At 27.7% G+C, this 22,554-nt stretch overlaps 1 protein-coding gene across 2 annotated transcripts in view; it reads left to right on the top strand.

The window, feature by feature from the left end:
* Positions 1-18,116, top strand: part of anne (anne boleyn) — a 133,241-nt gene extending 115,125 nt beyond the window's left edge. For both annotated transcript variants that reach the window (XM_067278982.1, XM_067278981.1), the window contains exons 24-29: positions 11,964-12,036; positions 12,126-12,276; positions 12,370-12,515; positions 12,598-12,686; positions 16,330-16,416; positions 16,652-18,116. In XM_067278982.1, the coding sequence (XP_067135083.1) occupies positions 11,964-12,036; positions 12,126-12,276; positions 12,370-12,515; positions 12,598-12,686; positions 16,330-16,416; positions 16,652-17,038 (933 nt within the window). In that variant the 3' untranslated portion in view covers positions 17,039-18,116. The remainder of the gene's footprint in view (positions 1-11,963; positions 12,037-12,125; positions 12,277-12,369; positions 12,516-12,597; positions 12,687-16,329; positions 16,417-16,651) is intronic.
* Positions 18,117-22,554: the final 4,438 nt, after the last annotated feature.

The raw sequence follows: 22,554 nt of genomic DNA, 5'->3' as shown, positions 1-22,554 counted from the left end.
CCGGTATAAACTCCTATTAATAACTTATGTCCAAGTAGACAATTTATAACATTGTATGGAAATTAAGGACTGTAAGGCAACTAAATTCACTTAAATTTGATAAGTTAATTAGTCTTGAAGACAGTCTTTACTTAAGGAGCAGATTTTTTTTAAAAAAAAGCCAATTTAAGCTCAGCTGTTCTGTCTTTTAAGAAATCTTTAGCAAGTAGAAAATATTTTATATTATCACATAAGTAGAAAATATTTTATGTACCATAAAATATTTTCTACTTGCTAAAGATTTCTTGTGGTATCTTTGATAAGTTTTAAAATTGAGGGCCACCACATACAGTCAAACTTCCATATTATGAACTATATTATAAATTTCTCTGTATAGCAAACTTGCATTGTACAGTACATTGCTCTTTTGGCCGAAAATAAGTGTAAAATTGCTTTTAAATAACGAAGTTAAAATTTTTATATAACAAATTTTTTTTAATTTGTAAGGACTATCGATCATTAAAAGTAGATTACTCATCAGGGTTGAGTTTGAATTTAGGTTCAGTTTCAGATATCAATCTATAAACGTGTTGTAAACTGTGGCCCAGGTATGAGAAATGCTGGTCATTAGCTTTTAAAACCACTACATAATCTGACCTCTCCCACTGGCTACCAGTTGTAAAGAAGAGAAAGAGAGATTATCTGTCACCGAGGGCATTTGGACCTAAATGATTTACAATTAACGAATACCAAAAATGTTAGAAAAGTGATCATTTTGACAACCACTGGATTCATTTTTGTGGTTAGTGAGATTTTATTTTATTTAATAAGTCATCTAGTTGGAATTTGAAGAACTGTTAATACAGTGTTTAAGCATTATTAAAAAAATTAATATTTGTGGGAAGTTCATAAAGGCCCAAAACAAAAAGAAATTGCAACAAAGTTTGGAATTCCTGTGAATAGTTTATCAACAATAATAACAGATCATGAACCAATTTTGAAATTAGCCAATGATGTAAGACCTAAAGCAAAACATGCTAGAACCTATGTTTATGTCGATGAAGATGAAGCAGTATTAACGCTTTTAATAAGTGTGCAAATTATGAATAGAGGACATTTTTTAATTGTTCTGTGCAAAAAAAGAAAAATGACAATTTTTTTACAAAAATTTAGTTGAAATAATATGTAATTATTTTAACACATAAATGTAAACTTACTTAAAATTAAAATTACATTTATATTGTATTTATACTAATTTAAATTACATAAAATAACTAAAAAAGTTACATTAAAATAATACTTTATTTACCAAAAAGTGTAATTTCTGATATTGAAATTTCCATATAGCAAATTTTTTTTCAGGATTTAGCAACTTCATTATATACAAGTTTGACTGTATTGTCAAATGCGTCTTTGACATCTAGAAATATTAACAGAGATGTCAATTTTTTTTCCTTTGCTGTAGAGTATCACACAATTTAACAAGGGCATTCTCTACAGAATGCTTGGACATGAAACCATATTGATCATTGTTCAAAAAGTTTCCATGAGGTAAAACTTTCTTTAAATAAAAAAAAAAAATTGTATGGGAGATGGCAATTCACAATACAACTACAAATGATAGAATGCATTATGTATGTAACCTGTGGTATGCCTGTATTTAAATTATAATTCTGTATTAAGCTTTTTCATTTAGAGTTCTTAGTTTTTATCAAAAAACTTTATTGAACATTTTAGGATATATAATTTTTATATAATAATAATAATAATAGTTAAAAAGTTTAGTACATATTTTAAACTTTTAAACTATTCTATGTAATTGTGAAAATGAATGTTATACTAAAAATAAGTACAGTCAAACCTGTTTCTGTGCAATGATTTTTTTTGTGCGGTATATGAAAATTTCAATCAAATTGGAACATAATTGACTCCTGTAAAATTTTTTAAAACTCTATTGGATGTTTTCTATGACATCAGCAGGTTTTTTCATTTTTTATTCAGTAAAATTTTTTTCTCATACGTTTTATTCAACCCCCTGTTATTTTAATAGCATAAAAATCATAAATATTATGTTATATTTGAACAGATGCAGTAAGTTAGCTCCCCTCCAGCTTTAGACTGCAGGTGTAAAATTTCATGCCTTGTTAAATGAAATAACACTTCCTGCAGCTATATTTATCAAATAAAATCATTTTTAAGGGATTATTTTTAACTTTTTAATGTTAGATTCGTATTTAAGTGGAAATAATTAATTTATATAAAAAATAAAATTTTTAGAGAATTTTTTTCCCATTAGGGATTGCAGAAAAAGGGCCCAAGGAGTTAAAAAAGCAATTCCTAGTTATTTCGTACGGTTTTGAGTTATTTTCTATGTGAGACTTTTTTTATGCGGTCTCTATTCACCACATAAAAAAAAAATATTTTTTTAATTGTGTTGGGAAAGCTATTTTTTTATAGCCACTCGTGAAGTTTCCTGCAATTTCTTTTTATGCATTTTCTTTTATGCAATCCCTATCCACCACACAAAAACAGGTTTGACTGTATTCTTATTCTAAAAGTTTCTTGACTCTCTTACTTTTTTTTTCTTTTCTTTCATTTTATAAATATTTCTGTAGAGTTTATCATCATTATCATTAGTATTGTAAATGACTAATTTAATGGCAATAAAAAACATATTACTTTATTGTAAGAAAACCTAAATCATTATTATTATTATTATTTTTTTTACAAATTTTAAAAGATATTCATCTAAGACAAGTAGTACCTCCTTCCATAAAAAGCAAATACATGTGATCTAAAAAATCACTAAGTTAAATAAATAGTATTATAGTATATTCAATTATAATATTTGAGGAGATGGTGACTGGCTGCTGGCATGTTTTTTGATGAAGCTTGTCTGTAGCTTTTTAACCTACTATTTGAAATTAATTGTTTTGGATTCTGAACAAGTCTCTCAATATGGAAATTTACTAACTGTTTAATCCTAAAATTTATTATTTATTTTCTGATAATGGCTAGAATAGAACCCAATCCTGGTCCTTTTCCCCATTCCCCTCATGTGATGTGCCGTTCCGATATGCAAAAGAGGGAGCGAGGCCAGCCTCGGAAAGAAAGTGTTAAAGAATTAAATACAGAATATCCAGAGGAAGAAATATCAATCAACCAATCCTTTATTATACTAAGGAAAAAATCCTTGTTACAGGGGGGTTATTTAAACATAAAAGAAACTCGTAATATCTAATTGTACATCATATGGTAGTTTTGTTATTACACATAAATTGAATAAAAAGATAAATATAATTATACATATAAGAGGTTATTGTTGATTCTCGTTTTCTGAGATGATTATTAGCATCATTGTTAAGTATATCGGTAATTTGGGTAAAAAAATTATTTAGTTTGTACATTTCATTCTTTGATAGATCTCCAATTCTTGTTTTATAATTTAAGTTTTGCATGCCAAGTATTTCTATTATTTGATATTTTTGACAATAATTGTTAATAACTGTACAGTCTTTCAGTAGATGAGTAATAGAAAAATTGTTTGATTTGCACCAATAGCAGTTTTGATTGGAAAAGTTTATATATGTATTATTAACCAGTAAGGAATATTTATTAAGCCGGAGTTGTAAGCATAATCATTTAATATTCATATTTATATCAGCTGTAATAAATCTGGAATCAGAAGGAATTTTTAAAATCTGAGAATACCAGTGATGATAGGTTGATTTCAGTATTGATTCTTGATCCTGAATTATTGAATGCGATATGGCCGAATCCATCAGTAGTGTGTAACCGTTTTTCCAATTTATGTCAGATTCATCTAGTAAGGCACTTGAAATTCCAAACAGATTAAGTGTGTTGTTAAATTTGTATTGCCAAGTATCTTTGATAGGGTTTAAGACATTTGTTTGATACATTTGTTGGTGTAAAAATTTTATATTTTCGTCATCTGTATTTATAAGTCGGTAGTAAAATCTTATTAACCTCTTTAAAAACCAAGGAAATATTTGAATTCTATTAGTTTCTGCTCTGATAGAATAACCTGGCACCGTTCTCTCAAGTTTGAATATTTTATGTAAATAATTAATGTGGAATTTTTCGAACTTATAAAAGTGATCAAGAGCTCACACCGGGCTGGAGTAAAAAAGAGAAGGTAGAATAGTAGCATTGAAAATTTTAATTTGAAGTTTTAAATCAGAAATCTTTAACGTTGAACATAAATATATTGTATTATCAATGAGTGTATTAATTTCTGCAGTAAGTACTTTCAAGTGCTGTTGATATAGTCCATTCCAATTAAAAGTTATTCCCAAATATTTTATACTGCTGACAATTTCGAGAGGTCTGCCATCTAAGTAGAAACCTGTTTCTTGGTTAGATAATTTAGTACTTTTTCTGAATATGATTATTTTTGTTTTGGAAGCGTTAATCGATAAATATAACGACAATAAGTATTTATTTACTTTATCAATTTTATGTTGCAATGTTATGCGAGTAGGTGCTAATAATACCAGATCATCTGCATACATAATATGGGAAAAGGTACAACCGTTGATATATATTCCTTCATTGTCCTTATCAAATAGTTTATTTATGTCATTTATGTAAAAATTGAAAAGATACGGAGATAGAGGTTCACCTTGAAGCAGACCACAATTTGTAATTATTTCTGGATTATTTAAGTTGTCGTTTACAATAAATAGTTTATAAAAAGAAAAAAGATACATGATCGAGCCTGAGAAGCAATTACCTGCACCATATTGTTTTAATTTGTTAACTAGAGTCGGTACATGGACAGAGTCAAAAGCATTAGTGATATCAATAAAGGCAGCGTAGATTTTTCTTCGTTTTTTTTGTAAATATATTTGAATAATTGAAGTCAAGAGAAAAATAGCAAATTCCGTTCCTCTGGATTTGGTGAAAGCGTATTGAAATTCTGAGTTGAGGTTTATTTCTTGAGTCCATCGCTGAAAACGGTTTGCAAGAATAGATGTAAAACATTTCCTTAATACTGGGAGAAGAGCTATTGGTCTGTAGTTCTCAGGTTCTAAACGGTTTCCTTTTTTGTAGATCATAATTAGTTTAGCTGTATTCCAATTTTCTGGATATTTAGACGATTTGTAAAAGAAATTGAATGAGTCTAGTAATATTTGTTTGCCTGATGGTGGTAATGCTTTAATAAATCTGGAAGTTATTAGGTCCATACCAGGAGCAGACTTTAGTTTCAGCTTTCGAATTGAATCTTCAAGTTCATCAGAGGTAAACGGCAGATCAAATAGATCATTATTCGGAATAAAGGATTTTGGAGATGGTGGTCTATTAATATTTGGAAATCTATTAAAAAATTTATTCCAAGTAGAGGTTTCTATGTTTACTCGATGATCTAGTTTTTTTCTCCTTAGCCTCTGTATTATTGACCAGAAAAATTCTGTGTTTTTTGTAGAAATTAACTTATATTGTAAATTCTTGAAATAGTTAATCTTTTTTGACTTTAATAAATTAAAATATATTGTTTTTAATTTTTTATAATTCGTGAATGATTCATTTGAATAGTTTTGTCTAAATTGTTGTAAAGCTTTATTTTTCTTTCTTTTCGCCACGTAACAGTGGAAGTCATACCAAGGTTTTTTGAATGTAGAAATTTGTCGTCGTTTTAGAGATCGAATTTTTATAAACTGTTTGATTAAATTTACCAGTTGTAAGTATTTTTTGTTTCCATTATGTAATTCACTAATCATAGTATTCTTAATATATTCGCTAATCTGTGATAGATATGCTTGGTAATCATAATAAATTGTTTGATGGAATAAAGGTTCTTTCTTAGTTGTAGTTTTAGTTGAAATCTCAAAGGAGGTACAGGTCGGAAAATGATCAGACATATCACAGTTCAACACTTGAATAGATGTACATAGGTCCGACAGAAGTTCTGAACAAATTGTTAAATATATAACGGAGCATTCATTATAATTTATACATGTGAATTCCGAAGGGTAGTCAGGTCGTAATCTTCCATTCATAATATATAATTGTAAACGGTGAGTATAGTCAAGCAGTTGCAGACCGACTTTATTATATTTTTTATCCTTGGATTCTCGAGTATTATTGATTAAGGTATTGGGCCCGTAGTATATTGTATCCATTAGCTGGGCTACTCTAGCATTCATATCTCCTATAATTATAGTATACGGTGAAATGTGCTTCCATTTTTCGTATTGGTCAAATATTTTTTCCATAATTTCTGGTTGTTCTGGAGGGACGTATATCAGTAATATTATTAAATATTTTTTAAATAACAATATTATAGATGAATTCGTGACCTGTAGTAAAACCATTATATAATTATCAGTTTTTTGATTAAATTTAATTTCACCAATATTTTTTTTAATCAGTAAACATAAGCCTCCATACGGACGGCCTGGTCCATCAGGTTTTCGAGCAGTAGTTAAAAAAATGTTAAACTGATCATTATTATTGTCCAATTTTATATTTGGATTAGTAATCCAAGTTTCGGTGATGCCTGGTATATGATTGTTATTTAGAAGGTAGGCAACGTTATTACTGTTGATTTTTTTTCCTAAACCTTGGCAGTTCCAATTAATTATACGTAATAGATTGTCTTGTTGAGTTTTTACATTATTTAGTTCTTCTTTTGTGTTATTTAGGATGTTCAAGTTAATAGATCTGTTGAAGGAATATACTCTAAAAAATCTTTTACGTAAACCAATTGTTGTTGTACTAAACTGTAAGTAATTTTATGCTGATCTAATAAGAAATAGTCATCTCGTAATTTAATTTGAAATCCACGTTTTTTTAGGTCGATATAATGCGGTAAAAGCATTTTTCTTCTCAGGTGTGAATCTTTGACTAAATCCGCCGCCACATTTACATTTCGCCATTCTCCTAATAATTTGTTTTGTTTTAGATTATTAAAATTCATCAATATAGTATTACGTAATTGTTCTGATTTTAGAGTTATACACTTAATGTTAATTCTAGGATTGGGAATGTCATGAATAAATTTTATATCCTCTTTTTCATTAAATGGCATTTTTAAGACGAATGTAAGGAAGTCTAGAATTTGTTTATGGTTCTTATCTTTCATAATATTTGTAAAATCATAAATTATTAACTTATTATTATTAATAAAGTTAGTCATAGCATCCATTCTAAATTGCGTTAGTTCATTATAAGTATGCAGTTTAGTCAAATCTAGTTCAATTTTATCATATTTTTTATTCACCAGTTGTAGTTGTTTTTTGAATTCCAGTAATTCACTGTGAATATTATTAATTTCTTCTCGAATAGACGTAAATTGGTTATCAATCTTTTGGTTGCTAGCCATAATGAGTTTGACAGTCTTTAACCATAACTCTGTAGTTGAGATGTCTGAAGACTTTGGATTAGTTGTCTCGATTAAATTAGTGGATTTAGAATTCTCACCTGAAGTATTTGGAGAAACTGTTCTTCTTGGTTCTGTATATTCAGTTATGAGATTTACCTCAGATCCAGATGATTTTGCACTGTTAGGTGGAAGATTTGAACGGTTAATAGATGGTCTTCCTCTTTTAGGAGGTGTTTTCTGCAGAGGTCAAGGGTTAGGTTCGATGCCAGAAATTAGCAATAGCAGCAATATTAGTTTGTAGCAAAACATTATAGTACCAAGCAAGTGTATTTTACGATATTTGTCAAAAAAGAAATCTTGGAAGAAGCAGCATAAAAAAGTCACCAACAGCCTTGACGATCAGAGCACCCCCCCAGAGGAAGAAATATTGAGTGAAGAATTTTTATCTTGAAGAGGATTCTATTGGATATAATTCTGAAACTGTTAAACTTTCGAAAATCCCTGAATATTTTGAACCATTATCTGCTAAGGAATCTCAAGTACAAATAGACTTACCATATTCCTTAAAATCAATTTATGAATTGATACAAAACAATTTCTCACTGTTGAGCTATGACATACAATGCATTAAGAATGAGCTACATCGTATGAAGGAAGAGAATAAAAGGTATCAAGGAGAAATGCAGAAATTATTGCAAAAAATGAAAAAATTAGATGCACTAGTTAAGTATACAATTCTGAACAGTATTATATGAATGAGATCGAATTTAACACTTCAGTGTAAAAATTATCACATTAGACTGACATTTTTAACAGCAAAACAAGATTTTTCTCAAGGTCATAAAAATGTGCATGGACTTATGGACTGACCTGATACAATAGTCATCTAAAAGGTATGTTGGAGTTTGAATTAGATAAACTGATTAATGAAAAAACTAAAAACAATATTATTGTTATAAACTACCCTTTTACTACGACTGATTATACAAACGAAATTAACCAATTTATTAGAGAGATATTAGAAATTGAAAACTGTTCCTTGGAGAGTTTAATTAGGTTAAATGATAAAGGTATTAATCCTATGGTCAAAATATCAGTAGATTCCGAATATAGTAGAAATCTAATTTTTAAAAAATTCTGGAAATCTAGAGCCAGACAGAAAAAATTATTGCCTAATATCAAACAAGAAAGAATAAAAGAAAATAAAATAGTCATTAGAGATGATTATTATATTTATGATAAGAAAATATTTACCTATAATATCAACCTAGCTACAGTTATTCAATTGGATACTTTTTTAGGATAAATTTGAATAAATCCTTAGAACTAAACAAGATAAATACGAAAAAAGTTTTAATTAATTCCAATATTGTCAAGATGCAGTTAAAAAGGATATAAATATTAATATAAATACACAGATTGAGATTGATAAACCAATTAGCTTCTATTATTTGGTTTCTGAAATATTTAAGGATTACAAGGAAAACTTCAAAGTGCAGTTATAAGAAATTATATGAAACACTATTCTATTGTCGGTTTTACAGAAACCTGGATTATTGATTTGTGCGAAGAAGATAAGAAATACCTTGAACAAGACTATACAATATTAACTAGTAAAGCGCTGAGATTTAGCAAATTTGGACATCCATCTGGTGGTCTCATGTTATTGGTAAAGAAAATATTTGATAAGATATTCTCATGTTATATAACCAATGCTTTTATAGTACAAGACTTACAAAAAGCTATCGATCCATGGACTAATGTTATAAATTATTGGATATTTGGTGGTGATTATAACATCTGCATTGGAGAAATCATGGATTTAAAATATAAAGGCAATAGTGATATTAAAAATATAAGAATATCAAAAGATAAAAATGTAACTGCAGATGCTTATATTTTATTAAACTTTGCACAAGAAAACAATTTAATCCAACTGAATGGTAGAATCAAAGGTGACTGCCTGGCTGAATTTACCTTTATCTCTCATATGCGAAAATCTGTTATAGATTTTAATGTGTGTTCCCAATCTATGACAGACCAATGTTTGTCCATGGAAATTCTAAATATGAATGTGTCTGATCACTTTCCTATAAATCTAGTATTAAGAGGGAATAAGGATATAACTAACTTAACGAAACCATCTGAATTTCCCCCAAAATCATTCAATAGGCCGAGAGCAAAGTTTAATATTCAAAGATTCCTAAGAGAATTGGCTTTTAAATCCAATGAATTGTTAACACAGGAAAAGACTAATAATCTGTATAAGAACTATAATTATCTGATGAAGTTATTACAGTTGTTTCATTTCAAAACTAGTAAGAATTATGTGTCAATCAAATTTAAACAAAATTGGTTCCATAAAAAATGCTATTACTACAAAATAAAAAAGCAAAAAAGTTTACAACAATTTTGGAAGACAAATTTGACCTAATACTTGACAAAATATCTGCTAAACAAAAAAATATATAGAAATATAATTAAAGCCAAAAAGAAAAAATACTTTTCTACTATAAGTGACTCTTTAATAGACTAAAAGGATACCAAATTTTTTTTGGAAAGTTATAAATGGTTTTCATAAATATCCAAAATCAGCTGACAGTCTAATAATTCCTCCGAATAATTGGTACAATTATTTTAATGATTTTTCAATTTGTTATTCAACTAATAACAGAATGAGTGTAATTTATAATGATCAAACCATATGAAGAACTGTGTAATATGAATATCCTATATTCTTATATTAACAAATTAAAAGAAAAAAACTGCTCTGGGATATGATGCAATACCAAATCTGGCAATAAGGAATTATTGAGGCCAATGGTTGAGTATTTGGTCAGAATATTTAATGATTTATATAATATAGGTATAGTGTCTAATGAATGGAACAAAATTATTCTATATATGATTTTTAAAAAAGGTGATAGAACACAACCAGTCAATTGTAGACCAATTGCTTTATTATCTGGATTTCAAAAGCTATATATATCTATATTAATGACAAAATTTAACAAATGGACTGCAACAAATAACTATAGATACAGTACCCAATATGCTTTTAACAAAGATGGTGGCACTCTTATAGCACTATTTGTATTGCTGGCATTAATACAACTCCAACTTCAAAGAAAAAGACATAAAGTATTTGCACTTTTTTTGGATATAGAGAAGTCTTATGATTCAGTTCTGATATCAAATTTACAAAATAAAATGTCAAAATGCCGAGCAGATGTTAAAATGATTAAAGCTGTGGGTTTGCTTTTTGGATAGTGCGATATTATTATAAAACAGAACAATAGTCTATGGCCAGCCTTTGAAATAAGTCGTGGACTGTTACAGGGTGACCTGTGGTCCCCTTATTTATTTAACTTTTACATGTATGATTTCAATGACAGTTTTGTTAACAAAAATGATGGTTTTACTTTTGAAGGTGAAATAATACATTCTATTTTATATGCTGATGATATAGTAGTTTTAGTTCCGATCGCAGCTGTGCTTCAACAAAAAATATATGCTCTGGAAAAATATTGTGAGAAACTAAAATTGAAAACTAACCCAAAAAAAATCATTCATTATGATTTTCCAAAATGGTTCTAGATTGCCAAGAAAATATGTCTTTTTATCTCAACAATGAAAAGCTTTTAATAGTCCCAGAAATAATGTTCTTGGGTGTGGTGCTTACTCTGTCTGTCATTTGAAAAACATTTTAAGAAAGTCAAGATAAAGTCTACTACTTTGATTAATAATATAGTTAAATTATTTACTAAACTGAAAATATGTAATATTAGAGTTCAGTTCAAACTGTTTTGTTCTATTATTTTAAATGCTTTTGGGTATGCTGCTTCTATTTGGAGCCTATCTAATTTTAATAATCTAGAGATAATTCAAAATAAATTCATACATAAAGTTTTTTCTCTAGATTATAATATTCCTAGTTTGGCATTCCATCTAGAATTGAACAGATTTAGATTGGGTCTGTATTTTATTAAAGGTTACATTAAATTTCTCAGTCTATTGAGAGATAATGAGGTGCTTCCAGCTTTATTGTTGAGAATATTACTCCAAATTTTCTAAATTATATTGTATTAGTTGTGATGAGGCTTTGTCTAAAATTCATTTATTTTGTACTTGTAACAAGGCGCAAGAATTAAAAAAACGATATAATCTCAAAGTATTGGGCTTCATGAATAATGAAAATTCCATGTATCTTTTTTTCACAGAGCAAAAAGTAATACAATGTATAATTTATATAACTACACACAAAAATATTTTGTCACTAGTCAACTAAATGCGATATCTTTGTAACTGGTTCTTTGTTAAGTACAAACAGAGTTATGAGTATATTTAATGTTTCTTTTTTTTACGTAAAAGACTGTTTTTTGATTGTTTCTATGTAATTTGTATTCTCAAATATTTTGTAATAATATAACCATTCTCTTGTAACAGGCATATGCCTATTATAAATAAAGCTTATTTATTTATTATTATTATTATTATTAGAATATTTAATAAAGATTTATTACAAATAGATTTTAAAAATAACTTGATGTTTTTTACAAATATTTTATTTCATTTTAAGTTTAAAAATAATTTTAATTTTAAGAAATAATTTCATAAATATTTTTAAATATTTTTTTAGCTCTACTCCAATTTAACAGATATGGAATTTCTCTACATTGATCTCTTTTTAATTACTTTATTTGCTGCATTGTGTGAGTTTCAATTAAATTAAAAATTTTGTTTATATAAATTTTTTTTAATTTTTGAGAAATTAAAGATCTTTTTAACCTTTAATTTTTAGTTGGTCGAACTCAACCTTATGATTCTCTTGTTAAAAGACCACCTCCGTCCAGTCTCATTGGCATCACTCCACTTTCATCCTTATTGTCACAGATAGTTCTTGTTATTATTGCCCAAGTATTAGGTGTTCTGGTTCTATGGCAGCAACCTTGGTAAAAATAAAATATAAGCTAAAAAAGCATGATAATTTTGGTTAATTTAATTTATTAAAGATAGATGAAAACATTATCATGTTTATGAAATAGGTATAAGCCTCATGTTTCAAAGGATGAAGATGACCACAAGTGCCATGACAATTATGCTGTGTTTGCTGTTTCTGTCTTCCAATATATCACACTGGCTATAGTTTATTCTAAAGGGGCACCCTACCGGAAATCTTTTTTTACTAACTGTGAGCTTATATTGTTAATGTATATTTTGTAAATCATTTTTGAAATTTTTATATTTACAACTTTTTATTTCTTTATTTCTAGTATTTTTTTTAATATCATTGATTGTTATGACTGCCTTCACTTTATATCTTGTTCTTAAACCTCATCAATGGCTAGCTGATTCATTTGAAGTAAGTAAAAAAAATATTTTTAAATAGTGCTTTCTTTAAATATATTAAATGATATATCAAATATAGCCAGATTTTCAGATATTTATACTATTTTTTATAATGCAAATGTATCTCAAAAATCTGGATATTTGGCTTATATTTAGCATTAGGATTTGAATTTTGATTTATTCATGTATGCTTTAATTTATATAACTTCACAATATTAAAATTCTTTATTTTTAAAACCAAGTTTATCTTTAACTTATACTTTCTTCTTTAAATCTGGTTTTAAAGAATAGAAATCTTAAAACTAGTTTTTAAAGATTTATATTCTTGATTTTCTTTTCATTTGTTTACTTATTTATTATTACATAATACAGTAGAGCATCGATTATCCGACTCAATTGGGGACTGGGGTTGGTCGGATAACTGAAAAAACGGATAACCAAAAAGTATGAAAAAATACATTATTAGTATAGTATATTAGTATATCTCATGTAATTAGTGTATTATTGATAGTATATTGCTATTAACCTACTTCATGTTGAAGTTTCATTGATGTTAAGCCTAACAATTTTTTTTTTTTTTTAAATAATAATTGTTGCTATTTTATCGTTAAAAATTATTTCTTTATTTTGCACAAAATAAATACAGTACTGTACTGTATATTGAAAAATATATTCGGGTTACATATTTTACATAAAGTAGGCCTATACATTAGAAAAAGGAGTCCAAAATTTTCTTTTGCTTCACAGCTGACACTCGTTTTTTGCCGCTAAATCTCGCACACATTTTAAAAACAGCTATTGGATAGCGTTGTTAAATAAAATTAAGCCTCGTTTAAATACTGGCTTCCCTTTCATGGTCAAGCCAATGTTGCCAGCTAAAACATGCTAAAATTTAACAAAAATAATATTAAAGTAGCCAAGACATAGCCAAATATTGTAGCGCTACATCACTAGCGGACATTTGAATTTGCTGACTAGAACGCGGTCGGTTAACCGATGTGATGGTTGATCGGGGGTCGGATAATCGATGCTCTACTGTATTTATATAAATTTAAGATACAGTAGAAATCATGTTATTCTTTAAATAAGCTTTAGTCTTCCAAACATAAATATTGATTTCAAAATAAGAAAAAAATAACTAATTAAAGGTAAAAATAAATCTTCAAAATATTTTAGTTTCAGTATTATTGTTTTAAACAACAATGATTCTTAATCTTTTTTGATAATATTAATAATATAAGTTACATTATTATTAATTATTATAAAAAGGTTTAATTTTGTGGATAGGAATTATTTTTTAAAACTGTGAATACCAATTTGTAAAATTTCAATAACTCTGACTCTGCTGTGACACTTGACCCCTCTCTATCTCCCCACCCCCTCAATCTTTAACCATCAAGTCAATGTCTTTTATACCTTATTCCATGGAATTTTTTCCTCTTCTTTTTGTTACTTTGAGTTTAGAGGGTCAGGTTTTTGCAAACCTGACTCTCTAAACTTAAAGAAGTAACAAACTCCTTCCACATGAGGTTTGCAAAAACCTGATGGTCAAATTTGACACAATTGCAATACTTTTTTGTGCTATTTACATAACAGCTGGGAAAGTAAAATCATATCTGCTTTTTTAAATGACCTATAACCTTAACAGTCTAAATTCCAAGTACCTTTAGACATCTTTAAGAGATATTTATCTTTAAACAAATTTTTTTAAATGTCTTATTCAAAAAACATCAGTGTTTTTTTAAAAACTATCTTTCAAGTATAAGGATTGCCAACCAGAAAAGGGGGGAGTCAGCTAGACTCAAGTCAGGATGTACATGGGGTTTAGAATGGTATCTGGGTTGTGGTGTTGAACACACTGACACAAGCACCTTTACAATTGAAATTCGTTTATTTTGATATAACATGGGAGCTTACTCTTTCTTATAGTCAAGTATCACTTTGACAAAGTTTGAGAGATTTTGCTGGTTCTGGTGAAGTACTGGCAGTGTCAATGACCCTCGGATTGTCACTAGCAAGCCCGGCAGATGGAAGACAATGAAGATGACAGGAACAACTGAACTTCAGCAAGGATGTTGACACAGAGAATAGTGAGGGGTGTGCACAGGTTACGTTGAAATTGTAAAATGACAGAAACTTGCACTTTGTCTTTGAAATTTGGATTATTTAAAGGATTTCATCCCCAAATTTCTTACTGTGATTTGTTCTGATTCCCTCTCATCGTTTCTCAATTGGTTTCTTCCCTTGTTTCAGATGGAAACAAGATCAGATCAGGTCACAAGAAAAATTGATCTTCAGTATTCAACTCAACACCATTCTCAATTCTGACCAGGAGATGTTGATGGAACTTCAAAACTTGCACTCATATTTTAGAACATTATGGTTTCTGTTCGAACATTTTGGAATTTTAACTGCTACATGTAACATTTTTCTTTTATTAAATTTTCCAGTTTCTTGATTCAGTTTAACTTCAATCATTTGTATACAAGTGTCAGAGTCAAAGTTCAAACTGTCCAGAATGACATTGACCTACTCTCTAACTCATGTTCACACTTGGGACTCACATTGTTTATTATTTATTTTTTTTTCTTTCAAAAAAAATATTTTAATGCAAATTTTAGTGAGGGTTTGGAACTGTCCAGAGCCTTGCAAAAGCAGTTAAATCCTTGTTGTTCTAGAATATCCTATGCTGTATTAAAATAATCTACTCTTTTTATTCCTTTATTGTATATATTTTTTAATAGTCTAAGGAAAATTCTCACATACTAAATTTCTCATTTAAGATTGCAAATTTTGTAATTTAATTTTGTAATAAAAATCAATAAATTATACTACAGTAGAATGCAAATGCAATGCCACTCAAACAAACTAAAACAGATAAAGGAAACGTCATTAGTACAGTTTTCAAATACACTTTAAAGAAAATCAAAACTATTTAAATCAGATATCACAATGAGTACTAACATTACATAGGTTTTACTGGGAATTCAGATACAGAGAGTTTTGATAACATGTTTATTACTCTTGGAGAAGACATTGAATATATAGGGTGCGTAGTAAAGTCCTTATATACTGAAATATGAACAATGCACAATATACGACACACAATAATGAGTGAATGCAGCACAAAGACATTGGAAAATGAGGAATGCACATACTGTAAATAAACACATGAGAAATGACGAGAACACTTGAATGAACATATTAGAAATACAGTTTACTATCTGTGTTTGATGTACACGTTAATATTTCACACACTTTCTGTTTACACTGTTCAGTATGTGGGGTGTCCTTTCCTACTAAATTGGTCATGCTCTACAACTTTGTAATTGACTTTTTTCCATATTGTGTTTTGTTTTTAAGATAAGAGCAATAACTTATAAATTTTATTGCTAGGAACACTGCAAGCAGTCTCCTTGTGGTGCATAATCACTTTACTATACCTATACATCACAGTTGTGACTGTAGTTATCTGCATTTGTTAGTTATGTGGATATACAAGGACTCTACTATGCATTCTGTATATTCATATTTTATGTAAAAATTTTTGTAATTTAAAGCATTAAAATGGAAAGTGTTTATTATAAATTAATTCATATGATTTGAATTTTAATTCATAAAATCTAATTGTGTTTTCTCTCTTTTTCTTTCTTAAGATGGAAATGGAAGGTACTACATGGGCATTCCGTTTGCAATTAGTTGGCATTGCTCTGGTGCATTTTGTTATATCATATTTAACTGAGGTATTTAAACACTTAATTTTTAAATAGCTTTTATTAGTACTGGTAATATTTTAAATCTTACAATTGAAAAAATTTTGAATTGAAATATTTAGAAAAGTGTGAAAATTTAAAAATAGCACTTTATTAAGACTAAATCTATTTTTTATAATATAACTTTTTAAACAATAAATAACATTTTAATATAAATAAAAATTTATATTACAAAATATATTAAATATAATATACTTCCAATTAGGCATTTCTTGTTGGATATATAATATTTCACAAGTGTAAAGACAGACTATCAAAAGGGAAGAGGAATGCTACCGAATTTCAGCTGATTGAAGAAGAAACTCGGGGTGCTCCGACCTGGTTACCTTTAAATGAGTCTCCAACAGAATCTTCTTTTTTAACTCTTCCACATTCAAACACAGTCACTAGTGCCTTCAGTGGAAGCAGTTTGGAATATAGTGGAGGAGATAAAAGAACTCCAGAAAATGAAAACAGAGATGAATACATAATAAATATAAATGAGAAGTTTTCAAATTCATACAGAGATCCACAGGATTCTTGTCTGAATGTAACATCTATAGAACATGACGTACTGTCTCGAGACATTGCAAATGAAAGTACTTCTCTCTAGGCCTATAAGGAATTCCTGTTCTGTACTCTTTACATGCAGTCAGGTATAAATGTAAATTTATAAAATCTTAGGGAGCAAGTAAGATATAGTATTTATATTGTAACACTGGACATTTTCAGATATAATTTCTTTTAATAATATACCACGCAACCGAAATTCTTAATTCTTGTAAAATCCAATTGACATTGTTTACTTTTAACAACTATTGAAATGTTAAAATGTTTTTCAAAGTGGCAAAAATCTCAGGAACAATTACATTAAGACTGTTGTTTAGGACAACATTGTGTAGCATATCATAAAACTTTCATATATTTTAATTGTTAATGAAAAATTCAAATGAGTATTTTTACATAAGTTATTCTTTGTTTTCGATACATTATTTCTCCTATACTTTCTATATAATTATTTAACAAAAAAATTATTTATATATTGCTGCAGCATTTTGCCGTATATTTTAATATTTACTGTATAAAGTGATACAGTTACGTTTAATTGAAATTTGTCTAGTCAGGATTTGTTAATAATGTTCACATACAGTTTCTTAAATTTGAAACTGCAACTTTCTAGAGCATTCATGAGACTCATAAATGAAATGATACATTATTTCATTTGATTTCTTCAATGATAATCACATTCTTAAATAATTTTTTTAATATTCTGTTAATTATTGTACGAGTCACAAAAATGCCATTATAGATTCTAGAGGTTGCAGATTTAAAAGTGAGAAGCATTGTGATACAAAATTAATGACACAATTTTTAAAAAATTATGAATTTATAATTTTTATTAAAAGCTGTCGTCCCACTAATTTTTAATTACCAAATTGATTGCTTTCTTCTGCTAAATAATTGATATTGTATAATTTTTTTATACACAATATAGATATATAATAATAATAATAATAATCTATGATTTCTATTTTCTAACTTGGAATATTCTTAAAGGAACTGCAGTGTGCCAATTATGTTAAATGGAAATAAAAATCATTAGACTATTTTCATACATTATGTAATCGAGAAATTTTGTGTAAATGACCAAAATCTATCAAAGAAGTCAATAAATATTGAATTTGAAGCAACTTGGACATTTTTTTATATTATATAGAAAAATTTCTCATATTAGAAATCTTTTCAAATAATTACTATACTTATAACAATACTATACTTGATTTTGTCGAAACCGTGTTGTGTTTGATTAGTGTGTACAGGCACAATGAAGTGACGTTTATTTTTCCAACACTAGGCTAGTTGAATCTTTATTTAGTTAGAACGTGTTTTTCTACATCGACGTTTCGGGCTTCAGCCCCTCATCAGCTAACTAAACATATATAAAAAAATATATTTTCTACATGACATAAATAAAAATCAAAAAACTAAAAACTCATATAAATTCTTTGTAGACTATACCTTGCTTTAGCATGGGTACTATACACACCAGAAATCTGACGACACTTAGGTTTTACATTTTCAATATCCATTTTTTCATTTTCAATATCAATTTTTTCACGCAACGTTAACTCCATAAAAAACGAAACCTTTTTTTTTCATTTTATTACATAAATAAGATAACTTCTGTAGAAATTAAAAAGTTAAAAACCAAAATTTACAAATTCCAAAGGTCGTTTTTACTACCTCATCGACCAATCCGACAATTTGCATATAGCACTGTGTGCCGTAAGTTGCACCTATTAACAAATTAATTAGCCGACATTTAGAAACCCTTAAGGGAATTACAAAGATTTTTAATTTTCAATTTTTTATATTACAATAAATCACTATTTGGCTTAACGTTTACTCTGTATATTTTTTCTCTTTATCTAATTTACATAACATTAATACGGAACATTAATTCATTAAATAATTCTGTCTTTACCATTCGATTATCGCAAATTATAATAATTTAGTACATTTCTTCATATTATTTTCATTATATTATTTTTAACCAATTATTATGAATTTTAACACTTAAGTTTTTATTTATACAACCTTGGTTTTTGTTTCGTAGTATTTCAACGCTTTCTTTAAATTTTCTATCATAAATCCTTTTCTCTTTATGTAAAATCTGTATATTTGATTGATTTATATTACAATTATTGATTACACAATGATCATAAAAAGCTGAGTTCAAACGACTATATTTTAAATCGGATATGTGTTCTTTGACACGCGTTTTTAATGTTCTTTTGGTTTCGCCTATGTAAAAACTATTATCTCACAAGTACAGGGTATTTTATAAACGACATTTTTAATTTCATTTTTATCTTCTATATTATTTGTTGAACGTTGTTTCTGATTTAATCTAGATATTAAATTTTTATAATTTGGTGCAAGCTGTATGTTATTTTTTCTAAGTTCTTTATTAATTTTTTCATATACACATTTTATATATGGAAAACTTAAGTATTTAATTTTTTTATTATTTGCATCTTTTTTGGAAGGGAAAGGGCCTTTATTATGTATGTTTTTTTGCCAATTGTTAATTAATCTTGTAGGATATCCATTCAAACTAAATTTCTTTTTTAGACCGTTTATATATTTCTGATTTGTTTCCTGTTCGCTGGTTCTACTAAGTATATTCTACTAAGTATATTAGGACCATTAAAGTTTAGTCCTTTTTGCATAACTGTTATGCAAAAAGGATTAGACTTTAATGGTCCTAATAACTGGAGAATAATAGATATAATACCGACCTTAGATAAAGCTTGTGCAGGACTGACTGAAGTAGATTCTGAGATAATGAAAATTAATTTAAGTAATATTATAAAACATCATATTATAAGGCAAAAAGATAGAACAATAATTAGAGATAAAAACTATTATAAATATAATGCTGAAATAGAAAAACTGTACAAGTATTTAAATGATAATAACCTTAATATAATAAAAGCGGATAAGTCAAAACAAATTGTAGTTGTAACCAGAGACTGGATAATAGCGAAAAAATTAGAAATTATAAATAAGGGGAATTTCAGAGAATTACCGATAAATCCAAAAAACATAATATACGAAGAATTAAAAAAACGAATTAATATACTATACAAACAAAAAAAGGTTACCAAAAACGAAAAGATATTTATACTATCCGAGGATAACGAAAGAACCCCTAGATTAAATATTCAGTTAAAAACTCATAAACAAAATGAAAAAGTACGACCAATTGTTGACTTCAAATTTACTGTATTGTATAACTTAGAGAAATATCTAAAAGGAAAACTTAAAGACTACGAAAACTCAATCTGTTCTATTCGAAATATGGAAGGATTTTTACAAGAATTAAAAGAGGTTCAGATAAACAACACATCTAAGTTAGCTAGTATTGACGTTGTTGAAATGTATCCGTCAATTACATGGAAATTGATTAATAATCAGTTAAACAAAATGAATGTAGACCCTTATATTATAGATTTGATTGAGTTTGCTTATAAGAGTAATTACCTAGAATTAAATAATAAATATTACACACAAGAAGACGGCATTAGTATGGGGTCAGTTATAGGACCGAAATTAGCGGAATTAATAATGATTGAAATCGATATTAAAATAAAAAACATTTTGGGTATAGATTTTTATAGAAGATACGTTGATGACATACTAATAGTATATAACGAAGCTGAAACAACAATAGACAAGATAGAAGAATTAATTAACGGTATCCATAATGAAATTAAGTTTACTATAGAAAAAGAAAAAACTGATAACAGCATAGCATACCTTGATGTGATGATTAAACGGAAAGATAGAAAATTAATACTTGAACCGTTTAGGAAACAATGTTCAGTTAATAAGACACTGAATTATCGTTCAAATATCCCTTTACATATAAAAAGGAATATCTTTTATATGGAATATATGAATATACTTAGTAGAACCAGCGAACAGGAAACAAATCAGAAATATATAAACGGTCTAAAAAAGAAATTTAGTTTGAATGGATATCCTACAAGATTAATTAACAATTGGCAAAAAAACATACATAATAAAGGCCCTTTCCCTTCCAAAAAAGATGCAAATAATAAAAAAATTAAATACTTAAGTTTTCCATATATAAAATGTGTATATGAAAAAATTAATAAAGAACTTAGAAAAAATAACATACAGCTTGCACCAAATTATAAAAATTTAATATCTAGATTAAATCAGAAACAACGTTCAACAAATAATATAGAAGATAAAAATGAAATTAAAAATGTCGTTTATAAAATACCCTGTACTTGTGAGATAATAGTTTTTACATAGGCGAAACCAAAAGAACATTAAAAACGCGTGTCAAAGAACACATATCCGATTTAAAATATAGTCGTTTGAACTCAGCTTTTTATGATCATTGTGTAATCAATAATTGTAATATAAATCAATCAAATATACAGATTTTACATAAAGAGAAAAGGATTTATGATAGAAAATTTAAAGAAAGCGTTGAAATACTACGAAACAAAAACCAAGGTTGTATAAATAAAAACTTAAGTGTTAAAATTCATAATAATTGGTTAAAAATAATATAATGAAAATAATATGAAGAAATGTACTAAATTATTATAATTTGCGATAATCGAATGGTAAAGACAGAATTATTTAATGAATTAATGTTCCGTATTAATGTTATGTAAATTAGATAAAGAGAAAAAATATACAGAGTAAACGTTAAGCCAAATAGTGATTTATTGTAATATAAAAAATTGAAAATTAAAAATCTTTGTAATTCCCTTAAGGGTTTCTAAATGTCGGCTAATTAATTTGTTAATAGGTGCAACTTACGGCACACAGTGCTATATGCAAATTGTCGGATTGGTCGATGAGGTAGTAAAAACGACCTTTGGAATTTGTAAATTTTGGTTTTTAACTTTTTAATTTCTACAGAAGTTATCTTATTTATGTAATAAAATGAAAAAAAAAGGTTTCGTTTTTTATGGAGTTAACGTTGCGTGAAAAAATTGATATTGAAAATGAAAAAATGGATATTGAAAATGTAAAACCTAAGTGTCGTCAGATTTCTGCTGTGTGTATAGTACCCATGCTAAAGCAAGGTATAGTCTACAAAGAATTTATATGAGTTTTTAGTTTTTTGATTTTTATTTATGTCATGTAGAAAATATATTTTTTTATATATGTTTAGTTAGCTGATGAGGGGCTGAAGCCCGAAACGTCGATGTAGAAAAACACGTTCTAACTAAATAAAGATTCAACTAGCCTAGTGTTGGAAAAATAAACGTCACTTCATTGTGCCTGTACACACTAATACTATACTTATATACTTATAACAATCCTAACTTAATTATTATGTATAATTGAGTTATAAATATTTATTTATCATCATTTTATAAAAATGTTAGAAATAAATAAATAAATCACAAAATGCTTGAACCTCATTGCTGGTCAGACAGCCACAAGTAGCTGAGTGGATAAAACCACCAAACACTAGTAGTTGGTTGCAGGTTTGCTCCTCACCAACAAGCTGTCTATGTGAAATCTGGATTTTCTTCATTTGTCAAACATTTAAATGCTGGCCAGTTCCTGTAG

This window comes from Centruroides vittatus, unplaced genomic scaffold (assembly GCF_030686945.1).
Source record: "Centruroides vittatus isolate TY-2023 unplaced genomic scaffold, ASM3068694v2 contig_846, whole genome shotgun sequence".
Classification (NCBI taxonomy): domain Eukaryota; kingdom Metazoa; phylum Arthropoda; class Arachnida; order Scorpiones; family Buthidae; genus Centruroides; species Centruroides vittatus.
The sequence above is the reverse complement of the archived record's forward strand: the minus strand, read 5'-3'. Positions and strand labels throughout refer to the sequence as shown.